The sequence below is a fragment of the Podarcis melisellensis genome (genome assembly GCF_964234715.1).
Source record: "Podarcis melisellensis genome assembly, chromosome: 9".
Classification (NCBI taxonomy): Eukaryota; Metazoa; Chordata; class Lepidosauria; order Squamata; family Lacertidae; genus Podarcis; species Podarcis melisellensis.
In genome coordinates, this window is record NC_138541.1 from 16,400,040 (window position 1) to 16,418,616 (window position 18,577).

The following is an 18,577-nucleotide window of genomic DNA, read 5'->3' on the forward strand; positions in this document are numbered from 1 at the left end:
CCCTTTCAAATAATGTATTTTAGATTGTAAACTGTGATTTTAAACTAGGAACTGCTTTGAGTGCTTTGGCTGCAAGACAGCACATAAATGTAGGAACTCAATAAATTGCAGCGTCTTACTGGTCTGGATAAATTCTTTCATTTGGCATGGGTGCCTGGGAGAGAGCCTCAGAGGATGACCTAAGAACCCAGGCAGATGTACACCAGACAAGACCCTCCTTCATATGTGGACTAAGGCTGGCATACAAAACTGCATGGTGAGGGTGACCTCACTAAATGAGGTGAGGCAGGTGGCTCCTAAAGAGGGAGCCCTAGTCCTATTCCCTAGCCTTTATCATACGATCCCATTCTGTGCTATAATACAATAAAAAGCAATATTGTTTTAAACAATAAAGCAACAAACCAATAGAGGACATTCTTTTTGACAGCCTGTAAACTATCCTCCTTTTCACAGAGGTCTGTCTGACACTTTTATTATATAGCTTTTACCTTTTGCTGATAGCACACCACATTACCCTGACCTTTGACTCTATCCAGCTATCCATTCTGATTGAAAATAGTTTTAGCTGATTTTAATCTTGAATTTTTATATGACTCTTCCATGCAACTCTTTCATCTCTGCTTGTTGTTATTTATTACATTCACATCTCACCTTTCCTCTAATGAGGAAGCAGTTTTTATTTTCAACACCCCAAGAAGTAGATTAGGCTGGGAGTCAGTGACTGGCCTAAGATCACCAAGTGAGCTTAATGGCTGAGTGGGTTTTTAAAACCTGGTCTTCCATGTCCTAATTCAAGACACACCTGCACCTCACGGTTGTGAGGGTAAACATCTGCAGCAGGGAGCTTTTTGTAACAGTGGAGGCTGTATATGCAGTTGAGAACTACACTGACTGGCAGAGGCTTCCCAACCCTACTTAGAAATTCCAGGGATTGAGCTTGGAACTTTCTGGGCTGTATTCAACTCTCTGCTTGTTGTTCTGTCCTTGAGTAGAACTACTGCTGAATACCAACATCTATATGCAAGGCAGATGCTCTCCTGCTGAGTTATGGCCTTTACCCACCAGTGTAATATTGGTGTATTAGTGGTGTCAGTATTTGGTACATAAACTGTGGAACCATGAATTTTGGTTAAACTTCAGAATGAAGAAACGTTGGCTGAGTTGCTATTTGCAATTGATCCTGGTGCTGGAGAACAGTGATAGCTAGAACATAAAGGTCAAGGTTTCCTGTATGTTTGCAGGGAGATCATGTTTAACAAATACCAGATCACTGTGAATGTTGCTCTTATACCATCTTTGTCCCAGGGAGGTGACTCAGTGGGCAAAAGCTATAGTTAAGTACATGATAAGTAAGCAATGATGCAGTTATCTCAGCAGGGTTGCTAATTAGTGTAGGTTGCATTGGTTTTTATTATGCTACGTACCTGACCACTGGGAACTGTGTGGAATCTCCCATCTACTTTCAGATACATCTAACAGCTGTCAGGTAGTTATGATTCCCAGATGTCTTTAAAAGAAAGAAAGAAAGAAATGGTGCTAATAATGCTAACCCTTTCAATCTCAAGTTCACCTTAGGGGAAATTTTCATGTTTGTGCTTCATGATAGGTTTTCCTTGCTCACAGTTGATTATCCAAGATGCTTTCATAGTTTGGGCCTTACTGGAAAAGACTGAAAAGAAGGCTATATACTTCATAAATGAAAACAAAATTAAGCATGGCATTAGTGCTGAGCTGGAGAGCCTTTGACCCTGTTGTTGCCATACAGCTCCCAGCAGAGCAAGTCAACATAGCCAGTGACTGGGGATGATGGGAGTTGTAGTCCAACAACATCTGCAGAACCACATGTTAGCCACTCCTGCTTTAGTGTCTTATATATACTTTCACACACAAGATGTATGAATACACAAGCTCCTTATAACTGCAAGTATAACAGCCTTTTAAAACCCAATGTCTTCCATGATTTTTGGTATCTTGCATGCTGAAATGGCATCTGAGGTCTGAAATGTAGCATTCTAGCGTAGCTGAGGCTTTAATGGGGACATCAGGCACTAAGAAACTACATATGTCAGGACTGCCTAAACTTCCCATTCTCTCATTAATTCAGAACTGAAGCATGCAACCAGCAGACTTGTGCAGTGAACCTGTTGCTGGACTATACCGCTTCAGACAGTTAGTGGAGAAGCCCATATTTAAAATAATGTCGGGAAGGAAAAGCCAGAAATACATTGGTGGTAACCAAATTACTGTTATTTTGCAGTTTGCCGGGAAGATTCACACCAGTCTATAGTCTCGTGTGCTGCTGTGCTGCTTACTCCCATTGAACCAACTGCTGAAGGAAAGAAGAAGGAACAGCCAAAAATGACTGAAGTGACCAAACAGTGAGTGAGACGTTACAATATACTTCTGGTTTGCTTAGAATAAGTTCTGCCTATCAGGATTCACATGCTGCATCTTCCTCCACTTACTTCTCAGATAACTGACTTAACAAGCGCTTCTGACTGTTGCTACATATACCAGAAAATTTAGGTTGCACAATTAAAGTTGATTTGGTGCTGTTGCACAATAACAGAGTGTCTTATGCAGCCACCTTAATCTCCGGATGCTTGCCTTTTCCGGTTTATAATACTATGTGCCAGGAGAAGCTTGACAGAAGATGGCAATAAACACCCTGATTTCTTGAAGGGATGTTTCAACAAAGAAGGGGGTTGCTTTCCACAGCTGTTGGTCCAGCTTTGAAACAGCCTCCACACCAAGATTTGGCAGAGCATATAAACTGTGGCATTTGCTTCCCCCTGGCAAGCTAAAGAATTTTCCTTCAGACATTGCTATAAAGTTGTTTTATGGGTGCAATGTTGTCGAAATTTTCTGCAGAAGAAATAGTTTTATATGCCTATGGTATATTTAGTTGTGAGCTGTGATAGCAAAAGTAGGGCATAAATTAATAAAGATAATAAAATATTATTCCCTGCGCGCGCACACACACACACACACACACACACACACACACTACAAAAGCACACTGAACTGACAGTTTCAATGAACACCTACCTATAACCCACAAGATCCCTTTTCTAAATAAATACAGTCAGGTTGGATTCTACCAGTACATCCATGGAGATAGGAATTTGGCTCTTGGCCAGTTAGAGCTCCCTTTGGACTGGCGTAATAGTCAAAATGTGTAGCCCCTAGTCGAAATGTGTAGTCACCTGATCTTGTATTCATGCAACAGATTGAACTACTGGGTGGATAATCTGGGAAGAAGCACTATTAACCACTGGAAGACAAAAGCCCAGTGAATGATGTGAGAACCATGAATATCATGTTTTGTGTAGGATCAAGTACTTTGGCAATGCAGAACAAGTCATACTTGTCTCCCTGATCTCCCATAGCACTTACTTCCCCCAGTGCAAATTTGTATTATATTTCTCCAACAGCATTTACAGGTGAGTTCAGAGGAAGATGAAGCGGAAAGCTAATAAGCTAGAGACTTTGAACACTTCAAGCCTAGATTATATTTTTTTCCCACACATACTACCCTGCTGTATGACATTTGTTCAGAGTTGATTTGTTGTTTGAATTCATAGAAATAAAACAATTTTAAAAAGTGCACTGACATTTGGGGCAAACATTCCAAGTCTCCTTGGTGTTGCTATGGTGACAGTTCAGCAAGCCTCTGTTGAAGGAATGCGGATGCTAAAACTTCTTGTGAACTTTATTTTAGCTTGGTAGGAAGCGCCAAACATATTCATAAAAACACACACACAAAAGCCCAGAGACATGTTGAGATGGCTACATAATGGAAGGGATGTGTCCTAGCTGAGAACACCAAAAAAGGAAGCTAGTTTGTGTTCTGGCAAATAAAGCACTTCTAAGTGTGGCTGATCACAGGCTGCCAGATGAAAGCTCATGCTGCCTTGCAAGGAACAATCTAAGGAATCTGGAAATACGTAATAAAGGTCTCTTGAATGCTGAGGATTTCAGTGAGCCTATGCTTTGTTGCTTGATGCTAGCAGCGTTGACAAACCACAATAATAAAATGTCAGTGTAACAGAGTGCAACTCCACTGAGAACTGATTCACACAATCTATTTTTGTCTCCGCCATTTCCATGTTTATTTTGAGTGAGCTGTTGCTGTTATGCTGCTTCTTTTTCCTGTACCAGCCTGCCCCTCTCAATATCTCTGAGAGAGGGGCAGTGCATGGGGATAATAAGTAATAATAATAATAATTTTTATTTATACCTTGACCTCCCCGGCCAAAACTGGGCTCAGAGCAGCTAACATCAAATATATGACAAATCACCATAAAATCAAGCAATCAATTAAAATACATCCTACATCCTAAAATCAAGTCAGAATCAAAGCAAAATCCAATCAGGATGCAGGAAAGGGCCTTCTCTTTGGTAGCGTCTTGCTTTTGGAATGCCCTTCTATCCCAGATACAACCGACACCTACTTTGCTTGCTATTTGGTGCCAATTTAAAATGTATTCATTTGCCCAAGCAGATTTGTAATGGAGCTGGGCATTTTCTTTAGACTCAGGATAGAACAGCCTATAGTATTAAAGGAAATACAGTAATTGAAAACTTTCCAGTGTTCACATATGAAAGGATGAGGTAACAATTAGGGGTAAGAGGCTGGATTCCTGGACATTAATCAGGAAAGCTCTTTTTTAATTTGAAACTTTATGTCTTGGCACTCCCGTGGCACCACAGCACTTCTTTTGGTAAGTTACAGTAACTTTCATTTGCAGTACTGCAAATAACAGTGACCAAGCATATATGATGCAATGGTACATGGTGCAGAGGTTTAAAAAGACTGGCAAAATTAAATATCCTAGGAGGAATTAAATGGCATATAATATTCACCATAAAACTGGTGATGAGGCTGAAGAGCAATTCTAGAGACTTTAGATTTTGTTTCTCTTAATTGGTGCAAATAACATGACTTAACTAGTTGAATAAAGCCCCTTCAGTTCTTCAGATGCCCAGTTTGGGAGGATCATGTAGAGGGCCCTAATGTTGTACATTGCAAAACCATGGAGCCATCAAAATGGAGTTATATCCAATTCAGCTTATCATCCTGCTATTATTATTATTATTATTATGGCAATGAAGTTTTTGTCATTTTGGTTGTCACTGGTGAGGAATCACAAAACATAATGATGTCAGGACATAGGGCAAGTTGGGGAGAGGGTGGGGCTTGATACAGAGCTGCCATTTTTTAAATAGAAAACTTGAGAGCTTCGCTCCTCCTCGAAAACTTTGTCCCCATTCTCCAGGGGATATGGTGCATGCTGTTTCTGTTTGTAATCTAAATTGGTTGTATTATGTCTTCAAGTGTGTGATTGATAGGTCCCGGGTTGCAAGGTGAGATGGAAGGAAGTAGATAATTAAGCTGCTTGTGAATTATCTGGGCAGATACATCGAAAGAGCTGCTTTACTGAACAGGAGAGCACCTTATCAGATTTGTTATTGTAATGAACTGGTGATGCTTTTTATTATGCTGTGTGGCAGCTGTTAACACTCTCATAAAACATATTGCCAACCAGAATAATGCTAAATTGCTGTTCAAACACAGCTATCTGGGAAGCCAAGGTTACCTTGATGGCACAACAGAAATAGTCCACTGATTTACTCAGGTAGCACATTTCCTTCTGTATGGTATTGACTTGGCTACATCTAATCTAGCTCTATACCTAAGAGCATTTTCACAGCCTTCTGGGTTTTGTGTGTGTGATTGCCCAGTGCCAGATGCACAGCTGATTGCAATTTTACCTGCCACATCCTGAGAGTCCTGTATTAATTTCCAGCATGCACTTGACCCCTACCCCTTGGCATGGTGAACAGCAAGTCTTGGTAATGCTAAGCCAATTTTACGCGGATCTTTTTACACAACGGTTTTTGACAAAATGCAATGGGAGACCACACTGAGGAATTTTGTGGACAAAATAAATTTCATTTCCCCTGTTAGTGTTCAGAGTTGTGTGTGACCACAAGCGTGCATATCCGACACAGTATATGGCACCTTGGAAAGCTATGCTTTCATTTTTGATAAAATGAATTACTAGGCTTAATTAATGCAGGTAAAAACTTGTAAGCAAATGAGCAAGCCTGGAAAGTTTTTGGAAAGTATACTGAGATTAAGTGATGTTTCTAAGGCTCTGGGCCAATGGTCACTAAAGCCTAATCTCCTTGGAAATTAACCTGCATATGAATGTGCATGATTTATTATTAAACACAGAATTTGGGTTAAGAGAATACATGCAGTTTTGTTCTTTTTTGGCAAAGGCAATCCTTTGATGAAAACAAGAACCATTAATTGTATATTTTGATTTGCTGAGTGACAGACTCTACTTACTAAGGATGCTCATAAAGCTGGTTTGGCTGAGGTCCTGGTATGAGTTTTGAGGGCTCATAAAGCTGACCTCATAGAAGAGGTGAACATTACAGGGCTCCTGAATTATTTTCCAGCTCGGATTAAAAAAAGATGCCTTACAGAAGAAAGATGTGGAATGCTATGGTTACGACTCCATATCACATTTTCTGGAAAATTGACCAGTGGACTTGGCATTTATGGATATTTTGACAATTTGTCATCAAGTTGATTTAATAACATTTCCCCTCTGCCTCTCTTTCAAAATACAGAATACCTAGGTTATGCCCACTGGCCCACCCACTCTTTTCATCCAGCCAATCTACCCAATTCCCTTTAAGCAGAACTCACCTGACTGGGATGCATGATGATTATCTAGTCCAACAGTGAAGTAAGACTGTGAGGAAGGTGTCTCTCTTATTTATCCTCTAGTGCACTTGGATTGAAGGTTTGACAGGGGCCTGGCAAATTCATTTGGAAAAATAGACCAAACTATTTCTGTTTTTTTCATGAGTTCCTTCTGAGTCAATCTAGTGGAAGTCTGTGTATAAGTTTCTAATGCTTGTCTGTCTTGCTAAGAGAAAAAAGTGAATTGCTGGAAGATTTTTTATTTTTGTATGTATTACAACATAGGTATAGAACACAATATTCATTTAATAATAAAGTACCTAATCTTGCAATTAAGACTACATTATTACAATTTAGGAGGGAAGTCTCAATAGTTAGTGTATCAGTTCCAGTGATTAATGAATAACACACAAAAGTATGGATATGTAACACTTTTGCTATATTTATGTTTCAAACTTTGCACCATAAGGCTACAGTCCTTATGCACACCTGCCTAGAATTAAGTCCAATTGAACTCAGCAGGGCTTACTTTAAGTAGATAAGTAAAGGATTGCTCTGTATATTTGTTTGTTTGTTTTGGAATTCACAGTTATTGGTATTAATGCTTTTGATCATATGCTCATAATTATTCATAAATTTATTGCTAAATTTCTTAAGAGAACAAGGGAATCTCAACACAAAGACCTAATGATTTCCCCGCAAAATGTAAAGCCTTTGAGAAGCCAACTAAAAAATGGTGTTCAATACAAATTGTCACTGAGCCCACCCTTTGTAAACCACGTAGGAATACCTGGAGAAATTTAATGGACTACAGGAAAGAGCAGAAACACTTAAGCATTAATGCTATCTGTGAAAGTAGACAAAATTAATTTAGTAATTTGGAACGTTGCAGCATTTGAATTAAAGTTCCCTCTCAATAATTACAAATTAGGTTGCAGAAGCAGATTTGCAACTCAGCTATGAGGATTAATCAAGCACATTATTACAAGATGCTGTTTGCGAGTAATAAAACATCATAAAATTGAAATAAATGCAATATGTGCACGTGCGCACAAAGAAAACTAAGACAGCTCTTTTATGAAACGGATGTGTAGTGGATTAACAATACAAACTTGTGCATGTCTAAATAGAAGTAAGCCCCATTGAGTTCAACTGGACCCAAGTAAGGAGGCATGTAAGTTCCCCAGGCAGCCACAGCAGCACTGGAGCTGCTTGTAGTTTTACATTTTATTTATTTGTAAATGAAAAGATTTCTATACCACTTCTCACCAATCTGATTTCCTATATAATAGAACAAAATCGAATAAAAAACAATAATTTTCATTAAAAGCAATGAGATCACTTCCAGTTCTTGACTGGACAAAGTTCAATGTGTTAGTTCTGGTATATAAAGCCCAGTACGACTTGGGACTTGGATACCTAAAATATCATCTCTCCCCTTGTATACCTGACCAATCACACTGCACAGTGCAGAAGAGGGTCTTCTGCAGATACCAACTCATCAAAAGGTCTGCTCCCCCCAGATAGGAATTGGGTCTTTAGTGTTATGGCACCTATCCTTTGCAATTCCTCCCCTTAAATATTAGGCAGTTACTATCTCTGTTGACATTTTTGTGCCTACTGAAGACCTCCCCCCTTCAGCAAACCTTTTAAACTAGAGATCTTTCCCAGTCTGCATCTGTATTGGAATTGTTTTTAGGAGGTTTTACTATCGCTTGTGTGTTTACCACCTTAGCTCCTTTGGGACGAAGGGCAGGAGATATAAGTTTAATAATAATAATAATAATAATAATAATAATAATAATAATAATAGTAGTAGTAGTAGTAGTAGTAGTAAATCTTCACTTGATCTATATCCAGCTTCCTTTTCCTCCCAAAGGAGTCTGTCACAATGACCAGCGGCTTCCTGTGAGCAGGGCCAGTTGGATGGGACTTTGTTTTATTGATTATAGTTTAGAAATTATTTATTATAATTGTTAAGAGTGAATTTCTGTTCAATTTTTATATGCTGCTATTTAATATTATTCTACACTATTCTATTGGATTGTTGAATATTACTTTGTTTGATATGATGCTTATTTTAAAGTTATATTTTATTATCACATTTTTGTATTGGATTAGATTGTTATAAGGTGTACATTCTTTGTTTCTTCAGCTTGTAAAACACCTTGGGTATTATAAAGTAGAAAGACAGTATACAAATTAAATGTGATGCTGCTGCTGATAACCATACCTCCTTCTCAGCTGGTTGATAACTGGCCCCATGTTTCCAGTGCTCAGAGGCTTACAGCCACCACTTTTGATTGCACCAGAAGGAAGCAGCTCCAACCGTGTAGTGGGTACATGTGAAAAACTGACATGTGGCCTATAGAAACAGTATTTTTATTTTTACCATACCATTATGGGAAGAGTATTGTTTATAGAAGTTAATTTGTGATTTGCTTGTCAGGCATCATTTTAAAAATGAGAACATTTTTGGAAAGTCTAAATTTCTTTTTCATTGTGGAAACCTTCACAAAGGCATTGCAATAATCACTGTTTCTGCAATATACTGCTGGTGGTATTAAAAAAAAGGAAAGATAACACCTGGAAGTGAAAGTAAGATAACAGGCATTATATAGAAATTGAATATAACCGCTGGAGATATTTTCCAGAGATAAAAATGAAGCTTACAAAATGACAGTGTGGAGTCAAATTCCTAATAGATGATTGCACCATTTAAGTGTTTTTCCAATTTCCCCAGTTATGTAGAACATTGAAGTGGATGAGCAATTCTGTCCTCTGTGAGCTCTTTAAATCCATGCTTAAAGCTGAATAGCCTTACAACAGGAACTGAGATCACTTGGTCCAGGTATCAGGATCTTACGATTTGGCTTTGATGAATGCCACATGTAACTACTGATCCACAGCCCCAGGGAGAGGGTGTATTCACAGTATTCCAAGAGTCTTGCCCCATAACAGTCCATCTTTCTTGACATGGTTTACACTGAACTTTATGATGACCACTTACAGGGCCAGTACTGGGATCAACATCCTTTACAGCTTGCAAAGGCCCCAAACCTAGCAAGGGGCCTACTGATTTTGGAGCTCCCGATTCTGCTCTTCTTACTTGCTGGCGTGGTCTGTTCACTTATTTTTTCTAAGCAAGTGACCATGATGGATGGAAGAAGAAGGAGCAGCAGCCCTGTTTCACTCTGGGTAATAATATGCGTATGGTGACCATAGAGAGAGGACAAGTCACTGGGCAACAACCCCAGTAAAGGCATGGACCTTGTCAGTGATGGGCCCAACAAGGTCAACTTGCCCAAGGGCCTCCTAAAAGATGGAACTGGTCCTGGTAATTGTGCATTCTCCGGTGGTTTCTTTCTTGCAGCCTGTGTCCATCATCTTCTGTGCACCATGTTTATGTTTACTGAATACTCATGTTTTCTCTCCCTAATGCTGTGCCAGTTCAATTTTTACTTTTTCTGTAAACCACTTTGAGGTTTGCTTTTTACAAAAAAAAGTGGTGTATGAATTTTATGAAATAAAAATAAATAGATAATTTGGGGGAAATGGGGAGAGTAATGGAGGGTGGGTGGCAAAGCTGGATGGGGAGAGATTCAGGAAGGACAAAAAGGACATTCTTTATGTAACACATAGTTAAACTTATGCTAGTGATAGTCATCTGCCTAGATCGCTTAAAATCAGAAAAAAAATCATGAAGATTAAAGGAATCAATGGCTCCTGATATTATGCCACTGCCAGGATCAGGGGCAACATGCCTCTGAACAATAGTATGGGAACCACAATGGGAAGCCAGATGGTGGGTTACTCAACAGTCCGTTGGTCGGATCCAACATTGAAATTGTTAAGTTCTTAAATGAAATCCAGAGGCAGTGCAGCTCTGAATTCCAGCTTTGGGGAGATAACTACTGGGATGATGGCTTGTGGGCTTTCCAGAAGCAGGTGAACATTAGAAGAACTCTGTTAGTTCAGACCAAAGGCCTAGTTCATCAGTGTCCTGTTTCCCACACTGACTAATCAGCTATACTTATGGGGAACCCAAAAGCAGGGCATGAGGTACATCTGTCTGCCTGGCTGTTGGAAATTGAATTTTGGGAGAGATGGCCTCAAGGTCTGAACCAAGAGGGCTCTTCTTTTGTTTTTATGGTGCTGACTAGCTCAGCTTCTTTGTTCTCCCAGACCATACACGTTCTCTGCTGACTTCTGGTCGCACACCATATTTCCAAATTGTCTGTGAAAGTAACAAGATGCTGAGTTTAAAGATGTTTAGAAAATATATTTTTGTTACTGAACGTTTAAAAGACTATGCAAATGATATGAGATACCATTCAAATAAGAAACAATTAGCAAAGGACACAAAAGGTCAGCATCTGTTATTAAGATAATATGTTATGCCAAATGGTTTACATTCCATGGAGATATTCTAGCTAATCAAATTCTGCTGTGTTAGTTCAGCTTTTGATCCCTTGAAAATAACAAATAATAATCAGCATTGTAATATTAGGACTAATCTCAACTAATCATCCTTTCAGAAAGTTTCTCTTTTAAGTGATTCCAATTGCTGCAAATTGGCCAAGATTCTTTTGTTTCACATTACTGGTTAATTGTTTGGACTTTTCATATCAAGTATTCTGTAAAAGTCTGCTGTGAACATTCATATATTCGCACAGTGGGAAAAAAAATAGTTTTCCTATAATTTACAGTCATGGGAAAAATAAAGCATGCTCTTCGAATTCTGTGATTTCGCATATGAGGATATAATAACAATCATCAGCGGATCTTAAAATAGGTGTATACACCCTCTGATGAACATATTGCACTGTGTCATTTATTTAACAGCCATGTGTTGTTATCCGTTAATACAGCTTAAGGTTTGGCCTTTTTACTAATACTACATACTGTTTTTTAAGGAATTGGGTACTGTATATGGTGCAGAAATGGCTGCACCATTATAAAATGCCAACATTACAATCTTGACACTCCATCTTGCTTCACTGTGGTTTAAAATATTCTCTTCCGATAATGTAGCCTATTGCCAGGTGCCACAGCAAATGGACGAAGGGTCCATTTTAACACTGTACATAAGCGAGGACTGGATTGGCACACTATTGTACTGCAAATCCCCTAATTAGTGACAGCAAGCAAGGGTTTTACTTATATTTTGACAGCCTCTTCAAAAATGAAATGCCCAAAAGTACTAAATGGAAATAGTTTTGCTTTATGTGCATATTATCCAGTAAGAGACAGTGACAATGAAAATGTACTCCTAGCGTCTTCCTTTCACTTTCATAAATGAAAAGCAACATGCTCTGCTGTCATTAACTACCGTTAAACCAATCACTTCCATGCCTGTAACACTACGCAATTTAATAGTAGGATGTAGGTGTTTCTTTTAAGGTACTTAAAGTGTTTGGCATCTAGTTACTTTTTGCTTCCTTAAATCAATCCTGTTAAACATATTATGTTAATAGTAGGTGTATTTCTGTATGGCAGGTGGAGGACCCAAGACTATAAAAATAGTATCTTGCATAAGGCCATTTAGCGAGTGAGGTAGGATTTGAACCAGGGACTCCTGATTTCTAGCTCAGCCTCTTTGCCACATGTGGTCCACTTGTTTACCTCTATATCTGTGCACTAATTTCTAAGCTAAAAAGGTAAAGGACCACTGGATGGTTAAGTCCAGTCAAAGGTGACTATGGGGCGCAGTGCTCATCTTGCTTCAGGCTGAGGGAGCTGGCCTTTGTCCACAGACAGCTTTCCGGGTCATGTGGCCAGTATGACTAAACAGCTTCTGGGCTACAACACCTGCTGGGTGGGGATGCCACAGAAAGGCAAAGAAGTGTTTGTCAGGAGTCCAGTGGGCTGGCCCTTTAAGAGTCACAATCTTTAGATAAAGGGGCAGAGTTTGGGAAAGATGGACTTGAGGCCGACACTCATCAGACCTCAGTCCTCATACAGCTTCTGCTTGCTGGAAGATATCCATGGATATTGCCTTGTACTTGTGGGTACCTGGTACAAGTGGGTCAAAGCAAACGTAACTGTCAATAGAAAAGTATTCATTAATATATTAAAATACTGTGGCTTGAATACCTGGTGAAGCTTGATTGATGCTGGATCGAAGCCACAAAAGGATAGGTTGGAGGAACCCATTTTGCATTATGATTTCATGCAGATACCATCAAAATGCACAAAGGTCTGAAGAGAAGACAATGTCACCAGGGACACTTTGGTCAGGGCTTTTGCGCTTTCCCCCATCCCCATTTTACCATCTTGCCTGAACACTACTATATTCTTTTCCACTTTTGTATTTAAAACATAAAGAAAGCAAAAGTCACAAAGTGTTTGGTTCAAGTGCTCACAACTCTTTCAGAAGCAGCATTTACCTCTTCACGTTGGATTAAGCCACTGATCATTTCACTTTTAAACAAAATAGTTGATCAATGGGAGCTGAAATCAATTGAGGTTGCTCAGGCATGTCTGAAGGCAGAATATGATCTATCTATATTTAATTAAGTAAATTGGAATGAAACCAAAGTAGATTGTTGGTTGCACTGTCCAGGCAAGAGCAATAGTACTTCAGAAGTCATTTAGCTACAGCACTGTGGAAATCTAAGATAATAGAGCTATTGTTGGGGTTTCAACATTTATACTGCTCATTGAAGTCCAAATTGAAAACCAGTTTTTCATGGGCAAGTTGAATGGAGACAGAAGCATGGACATTGATTCCAGTCAAAAACTATTGCAGAGGCACTGCCTTTAAATACAAACCATTTATTTTTGTGGCACAGCATCTCTTTGATTAAAATTTCATTATGTTTGAAAGATAATTATCCTGCACTCAGTAAAGAGGAGAGTTAATTTGCATTTTATAGGGAGTTCATTTGTATTTTTTGCCATTAAGCATATCATCCTGACACTTAAAAAAATGTAGGGCTAAAATTAATACACCTTAAAAGTTTTTGATTAGTAACAACAACAGAAAGTACTGAGTTATGCACACAGATTTTCCACGTGGGAATTCTGAACTTTGTCTCCAGTCTATGTAGCTGAATAAGAGCTATTTGAAGATATTCCAGCAACGTAACACTAGAGATGTTGCTGGAAGTCCATCTTCCTTGACTTGGAATAGAAATTTTGGTAAATTGTAATGGTCAGCTCCTAACAGTTTATAGCAAGTAGTGTATTCCATGTGTAAGGATTAGGGTCAGCAGAATGCATTCTGCAAGGCTGGGAGCATCCTGTCCCCTTGCTATAAGAGAAGATTTCAGGAGGATGGGGAGAAGGGACATCACACACACACACACACACACACACACACACACACACACACTCTTCTCATGCTCCAGAAATGTTTCTTAGCTGTACTTTATAGCTGTAAGGGCTGAGATTAAGGGCTGCTTGCCTTTGTGGGGAGCATTCTTAATGTGAGCTCCTAAAATCACTACAAGGCTAGCTGCCTGGAACACTCCTCTTAGTGACTGGGGATGCACAGCAACAATTTGTTGTGTTTCAACTTACATAGAGTAATATCCAAATAGTGCCAGGCACTAGAGTTCAATAAAGAAAATAAAACACACCACATTACAGTGTGGTGAAGTGGTTAAGGGTGTTGGACTTGGGCCAAGAAGATATAGGTTCAAATTCCTACTTGGTCATGAGGCTCACTAGGTAACTTTGGCCTATGACTCTCTCTCTCAGCCTGGTTGATTTGAGGATAAAATGGAGGGGAAGGAACCCCGTATACTGCCTTGAGCTCTTTGGTGGGAAGGAGAGACATAAATGTGTCCCTGTTCCCTTCCTCCATGTTTACGTAACTGTAAAAGTAACATCTGAAAAGTGCTTATGTTAGTTAGCTGTTGGAGAGAATGACAAATGTGATATAGATCTATTAGATCAAATCAAGTAATGTAATGTTACATTTTGTAATTTGTACAATTTCAGTTGATATTTTTTTTCCTGTGAAGAATTCGGCTGCATAAATCAGAGTTTTGTTTTTGCCTTTGGGCTTGCATTAAAAAGTATCCCTGGTAACAATGTTGCTGCCATTGTTGTTATAACAAGAATCTATAATTAAATTTATCTAAATGTTCTGTGCCCATGACAGTAAGCGAAGGACGAGAATAACAATTATTTTCTACAATATCTCTTGAGATTCAGTCAGCAAACGTATGCTTCAATTTTGCCTGCATTTGTCTTTGTAAAGCTGAACAGAACATGGCAGGACAGCATTTTATTGGGGGACGAGGGGGGAGAATTCCCTTGATGAGTTTTCTGGATGATAGTCCTATCATTATACACTATTTTCTCCTTTGTTTCGTTCCATTATGACAAGTAATCAACAGTCCTCCATTTGGCATCTTATGTGCTTAGGGATGACTTGCACAATAGAAATACCTTAAAATGTCACTTACATAAAGGAGCACAAGAGTATAATTCCAGTTAAGGAAGTGAAATGGAATTTGTAGCAGAAAAGATGCTGAATCAAATTGCATGGTGTCTAATTTCCAAAGATAGCTGTTGCAGCATACTGAGTAACTGTACTGTGTTAGCTGAAGCAGAATCTGGACAAGTCCATCTTCTTCCTCCTCTTCCATCTTCTTTTGGTAATTGCAGCTTACTGTACTTAAAACCATAGTCCTTGTCACAGTTTGCAAAAGGGCAGCATGGAGATAAAGGAACTGTGGGGTTTTGTGCTTAGCCCTGCTTTTGATGCTTCCTCAAATGCTGGATTCTTATATATTAAACAGAATCCTTCTCTAAGTGCCTCATCTGAAGGAGGCTTTGTGGGTGATAGCAAGGAAGAGGGCCTTCTTAGTTGTGGCTCCCCATCTGTGAAATGTTCTCTCCGCTGAGGTCTGCTTTATTTGACATTGGCCAAGTAAAGACTTACTTTCCCCCAGGCTTTTGATGGACAAAACTGATACTGTTTTATTGCTAGTTTGCTGCCAAAGTTTCCTTTGGTTCTTACAAGGGAAGGAGCCCATTTTGTGTGTGTGTGTTGTATGAAAAAGTGTTAGTGTTAATTTCCTTTCTTTGTTCCTATGGTATAATGTATTGCTGTTTATATTTTTATATATAAGATGCTTAATAGGTTTAATAAATGGTTAGTAATAATAATAAATTTGGGCTCAGTGCTACATATGTGACACTGCAGACTGTTTGTATCCATGTTCCTATATTTCCTTCTTTAGAATTCATAGCTACTGTTCTTGTAGCAGGCTTGTAGGAGACAAATGAACAATGTTATACAGCAAAAATGCCAATTCCCCTTTGTCTCCTTACATGTGTACAGCACCTATAAAAGTATTGTTAGACAGTTTCACAGCTGTAATTGTGGTGGAAATGTAGGTGTAGGATGTGTTAGCATTCAGTTTCCGAGGAATAGTTTTCAGTGTGGGAGGTGAGCCATCTCGTAAAGAGTGAATGGGGATAAGATGCTGTTCATTGAGGAAAAGGCTGGCTTTGAATTCCAGGTGCTTATTGGTCAGGTTCCCTCTGTTGGGGTTCTCGATGGTGGTGAGCTTCCCACTATGCAGCAGTGGAGCATTGCTCCAGAATGCTGTGGTGCTGAGGCCAAGGAAGCTCAAGAGGCAGTTGATGGAAAGCAGGAGGACAATATGGAACAGGAGCTGCATGCCACTTTTGGGAAATATATTTGTTGTTGTTTAGTCGTTTAGTCATGTCCGACTCTTCGTGACCCCATGGACCAGAGCATACCAGGCACTCCTGTCTTCCACTGCCTCCCCCAGTTTGGTCAAACTCATGCTGGTAGCTTCGAGAACACTCTCCAACCATCTCGTCCTTTGTCGTCCCCTTCTCCTTGTGCCCTCCATCTTTCCCAGCATCAGGGTCTTTTCCAGGGAGTCTTCTCTTCTCATGAGGTGGCCAAAGTATTGGAGCCTCAGCTTCAGGATCTTCCAGTGCACACTCAGGCCTGATTTCCTTAAGAATTGATAGGTTTGCTCTTCTTGCAGTCCATGGGACTCTCAAGAGTCTCCTCCAGCACCATAATTCAAAAGGATCAATTCTTCTGCGATCAGCCTTCTTTATGGTCCAGCCAGCGCTCACTTCCATACATCACTACTGGGAAAACCATAGCTATATGGACCTTTGTCGGCAAGGTGAAGTCTCTGCTTTTTAAGATGCTGTCTAGGTTTGTCATTGCTTTTCTCCCAAGAAGCAGGCGTCTTTTAATTTCGTGACTGCTGTCACTATCTGCAGTGATCATGGAACCCAAGAAAGCAAAAAACAAAAAAAAACAAAAAAAAAACAAAAAAACCTACTTCCTCTTCTATTTGCCAGGAGGTGATGGGACCAGTGGCCAAAACCCCTTTTGTCTCAGGTCTGTGGAGTGAGGCCAGGGTCGCCTCAGGACTCTGTGTTCTGTTCAGTGAATGTGCAGATGGCTGGAAGTGCCCTCAGTGAAGGGCTGGTAACTGTGCCAGATTCAGATTGGAACAGCAGTTTGCTTCTCCCTTGCCTTCTGCCTCGGTGGGCATGAATGGCAACACAGTGGATGTTGTAGTAGCCCTGCCACTTCATGAAACCCCACCGCTGCACAGCCCAGCCCACTGAGCTTTTGATTTTAGCCTTAACGTGATACTGCTTTCTTGTGCTGTGGTTATGCCTTAAATATTTAGTCACAGACAATGCTATGGGCAGCCCAGGACCTCCACACACACTGCCCAGGCTTGCACCCCAAAGAAGTCACTTTGGTGCTGCTGAGGCAAATAAAACAATATGAGAGGCTGCAGTTACAAGTTCCTGGTCTCTGCAGCCACAGTGTGCACTGTGATTCTCCAGCGGTTTGGCTTTGCTCCTAGAGGCGCACTCCATTGTCTCTTGAGGCAGATGGATATTAACGACAACTGGAAAAATTAAATAAACAAAAGTGATTATGACAGTCATCATAAAAGAATGATAAATCTAGATGCCCTTCCAGCATATGTTCTGTTCTGTTGACTGTGTAATAATAATAATAATAATCCGGTAACTAACTAGTGTATTTTATTCATTATTTACTTCAGCTTTATCTCCTTTGAAATTACACCACTAGCTGTTTTATGCAGAATGAAAGCTTTCAGGTTTTACTGTAAATTTTACAAGCATGTCCCCTATTCACAGACATACCTAGGGGGTCTGTTAAAAATAATAATTATGTACCAGTTATTCTCCAGCCACTAAAAGATTGCTGTAATTATGCTTCTTTATATAAAGTTGCAATATCTAATCGTACATGAATAAGTCATACAAAAATATTATTGTTGTTCTTATCATCATCGTTATTATTATTGCACAATGCATCCATTGTAATGTCCTTTCATGGACGTTTTCATTGTTGGACCTAAACTGCAGAACTTAAAACATAAAATACACAAGTGGGGAACATTCCGAAAGGAAGATAATAAAAGCATAAGCGAGTTTTCCCTAACTAGGTACCTTCCAGATGTCTTAGCCTACAACTCACATCGGTGCCAGCCAGCACAGTCTGAACAGCATTAGTTCTTTATATGTTTTGATGGGGGGGGGGTGAGGAAGGGAGGGGAGGTTAGTAGGATATATCCCAAACCGTTGGAATTGATAATAATATACCGGCTCTAAGCTATTTTATCTATCAGGGCTGAATTCTTTAATATTGTGGTCTTAAGTAATGGTAGAATTAATACATTTGTACCCAGCAATCATAAAAGAAAACCACATTTGCTTCATAATAGAACCTTAAACTTAGCACAGCATAATGCTATTTTAGAAGTACAAACAAAGTTTTCATTTACTGTATATACTGAATGTCAGGGAACTGCCATCGGAGCTAGAGGCGGAGGCAAGGCTCCCAAGCGATGCCGGAGAAGG

At 39.6% G+C, this 18,577-nt stretch overlaps 1 protein-coding gene across 6 annotated transcripts in view; it reads left to right on the forward strand.

Annotated features, from left to right (window-relative positions):
• The window catches only part of CCSER1 (coiled-coil serine rich protein 1), a 741,428-nt gene that overhangs the window by 200,174 nt on the left and 522,677 nt on the right, over positions 1 to 18,577 (forward strand). For all 6 annotated transcript variants that reach the window (XM_081924900.1, XM_081924899.1, XM_081924901.1 and 3 more), the window contains one exon: positions 2,258 to 2,378. In XM_081924900.1, coding sequence (XP_081781026.1) covers positions 2,258 to 2,378 — 121 coding nt within the window. The remainder of the gene's footprint in view (positions 1 to 2,257; positions 2,379 to 18,577) is intronic.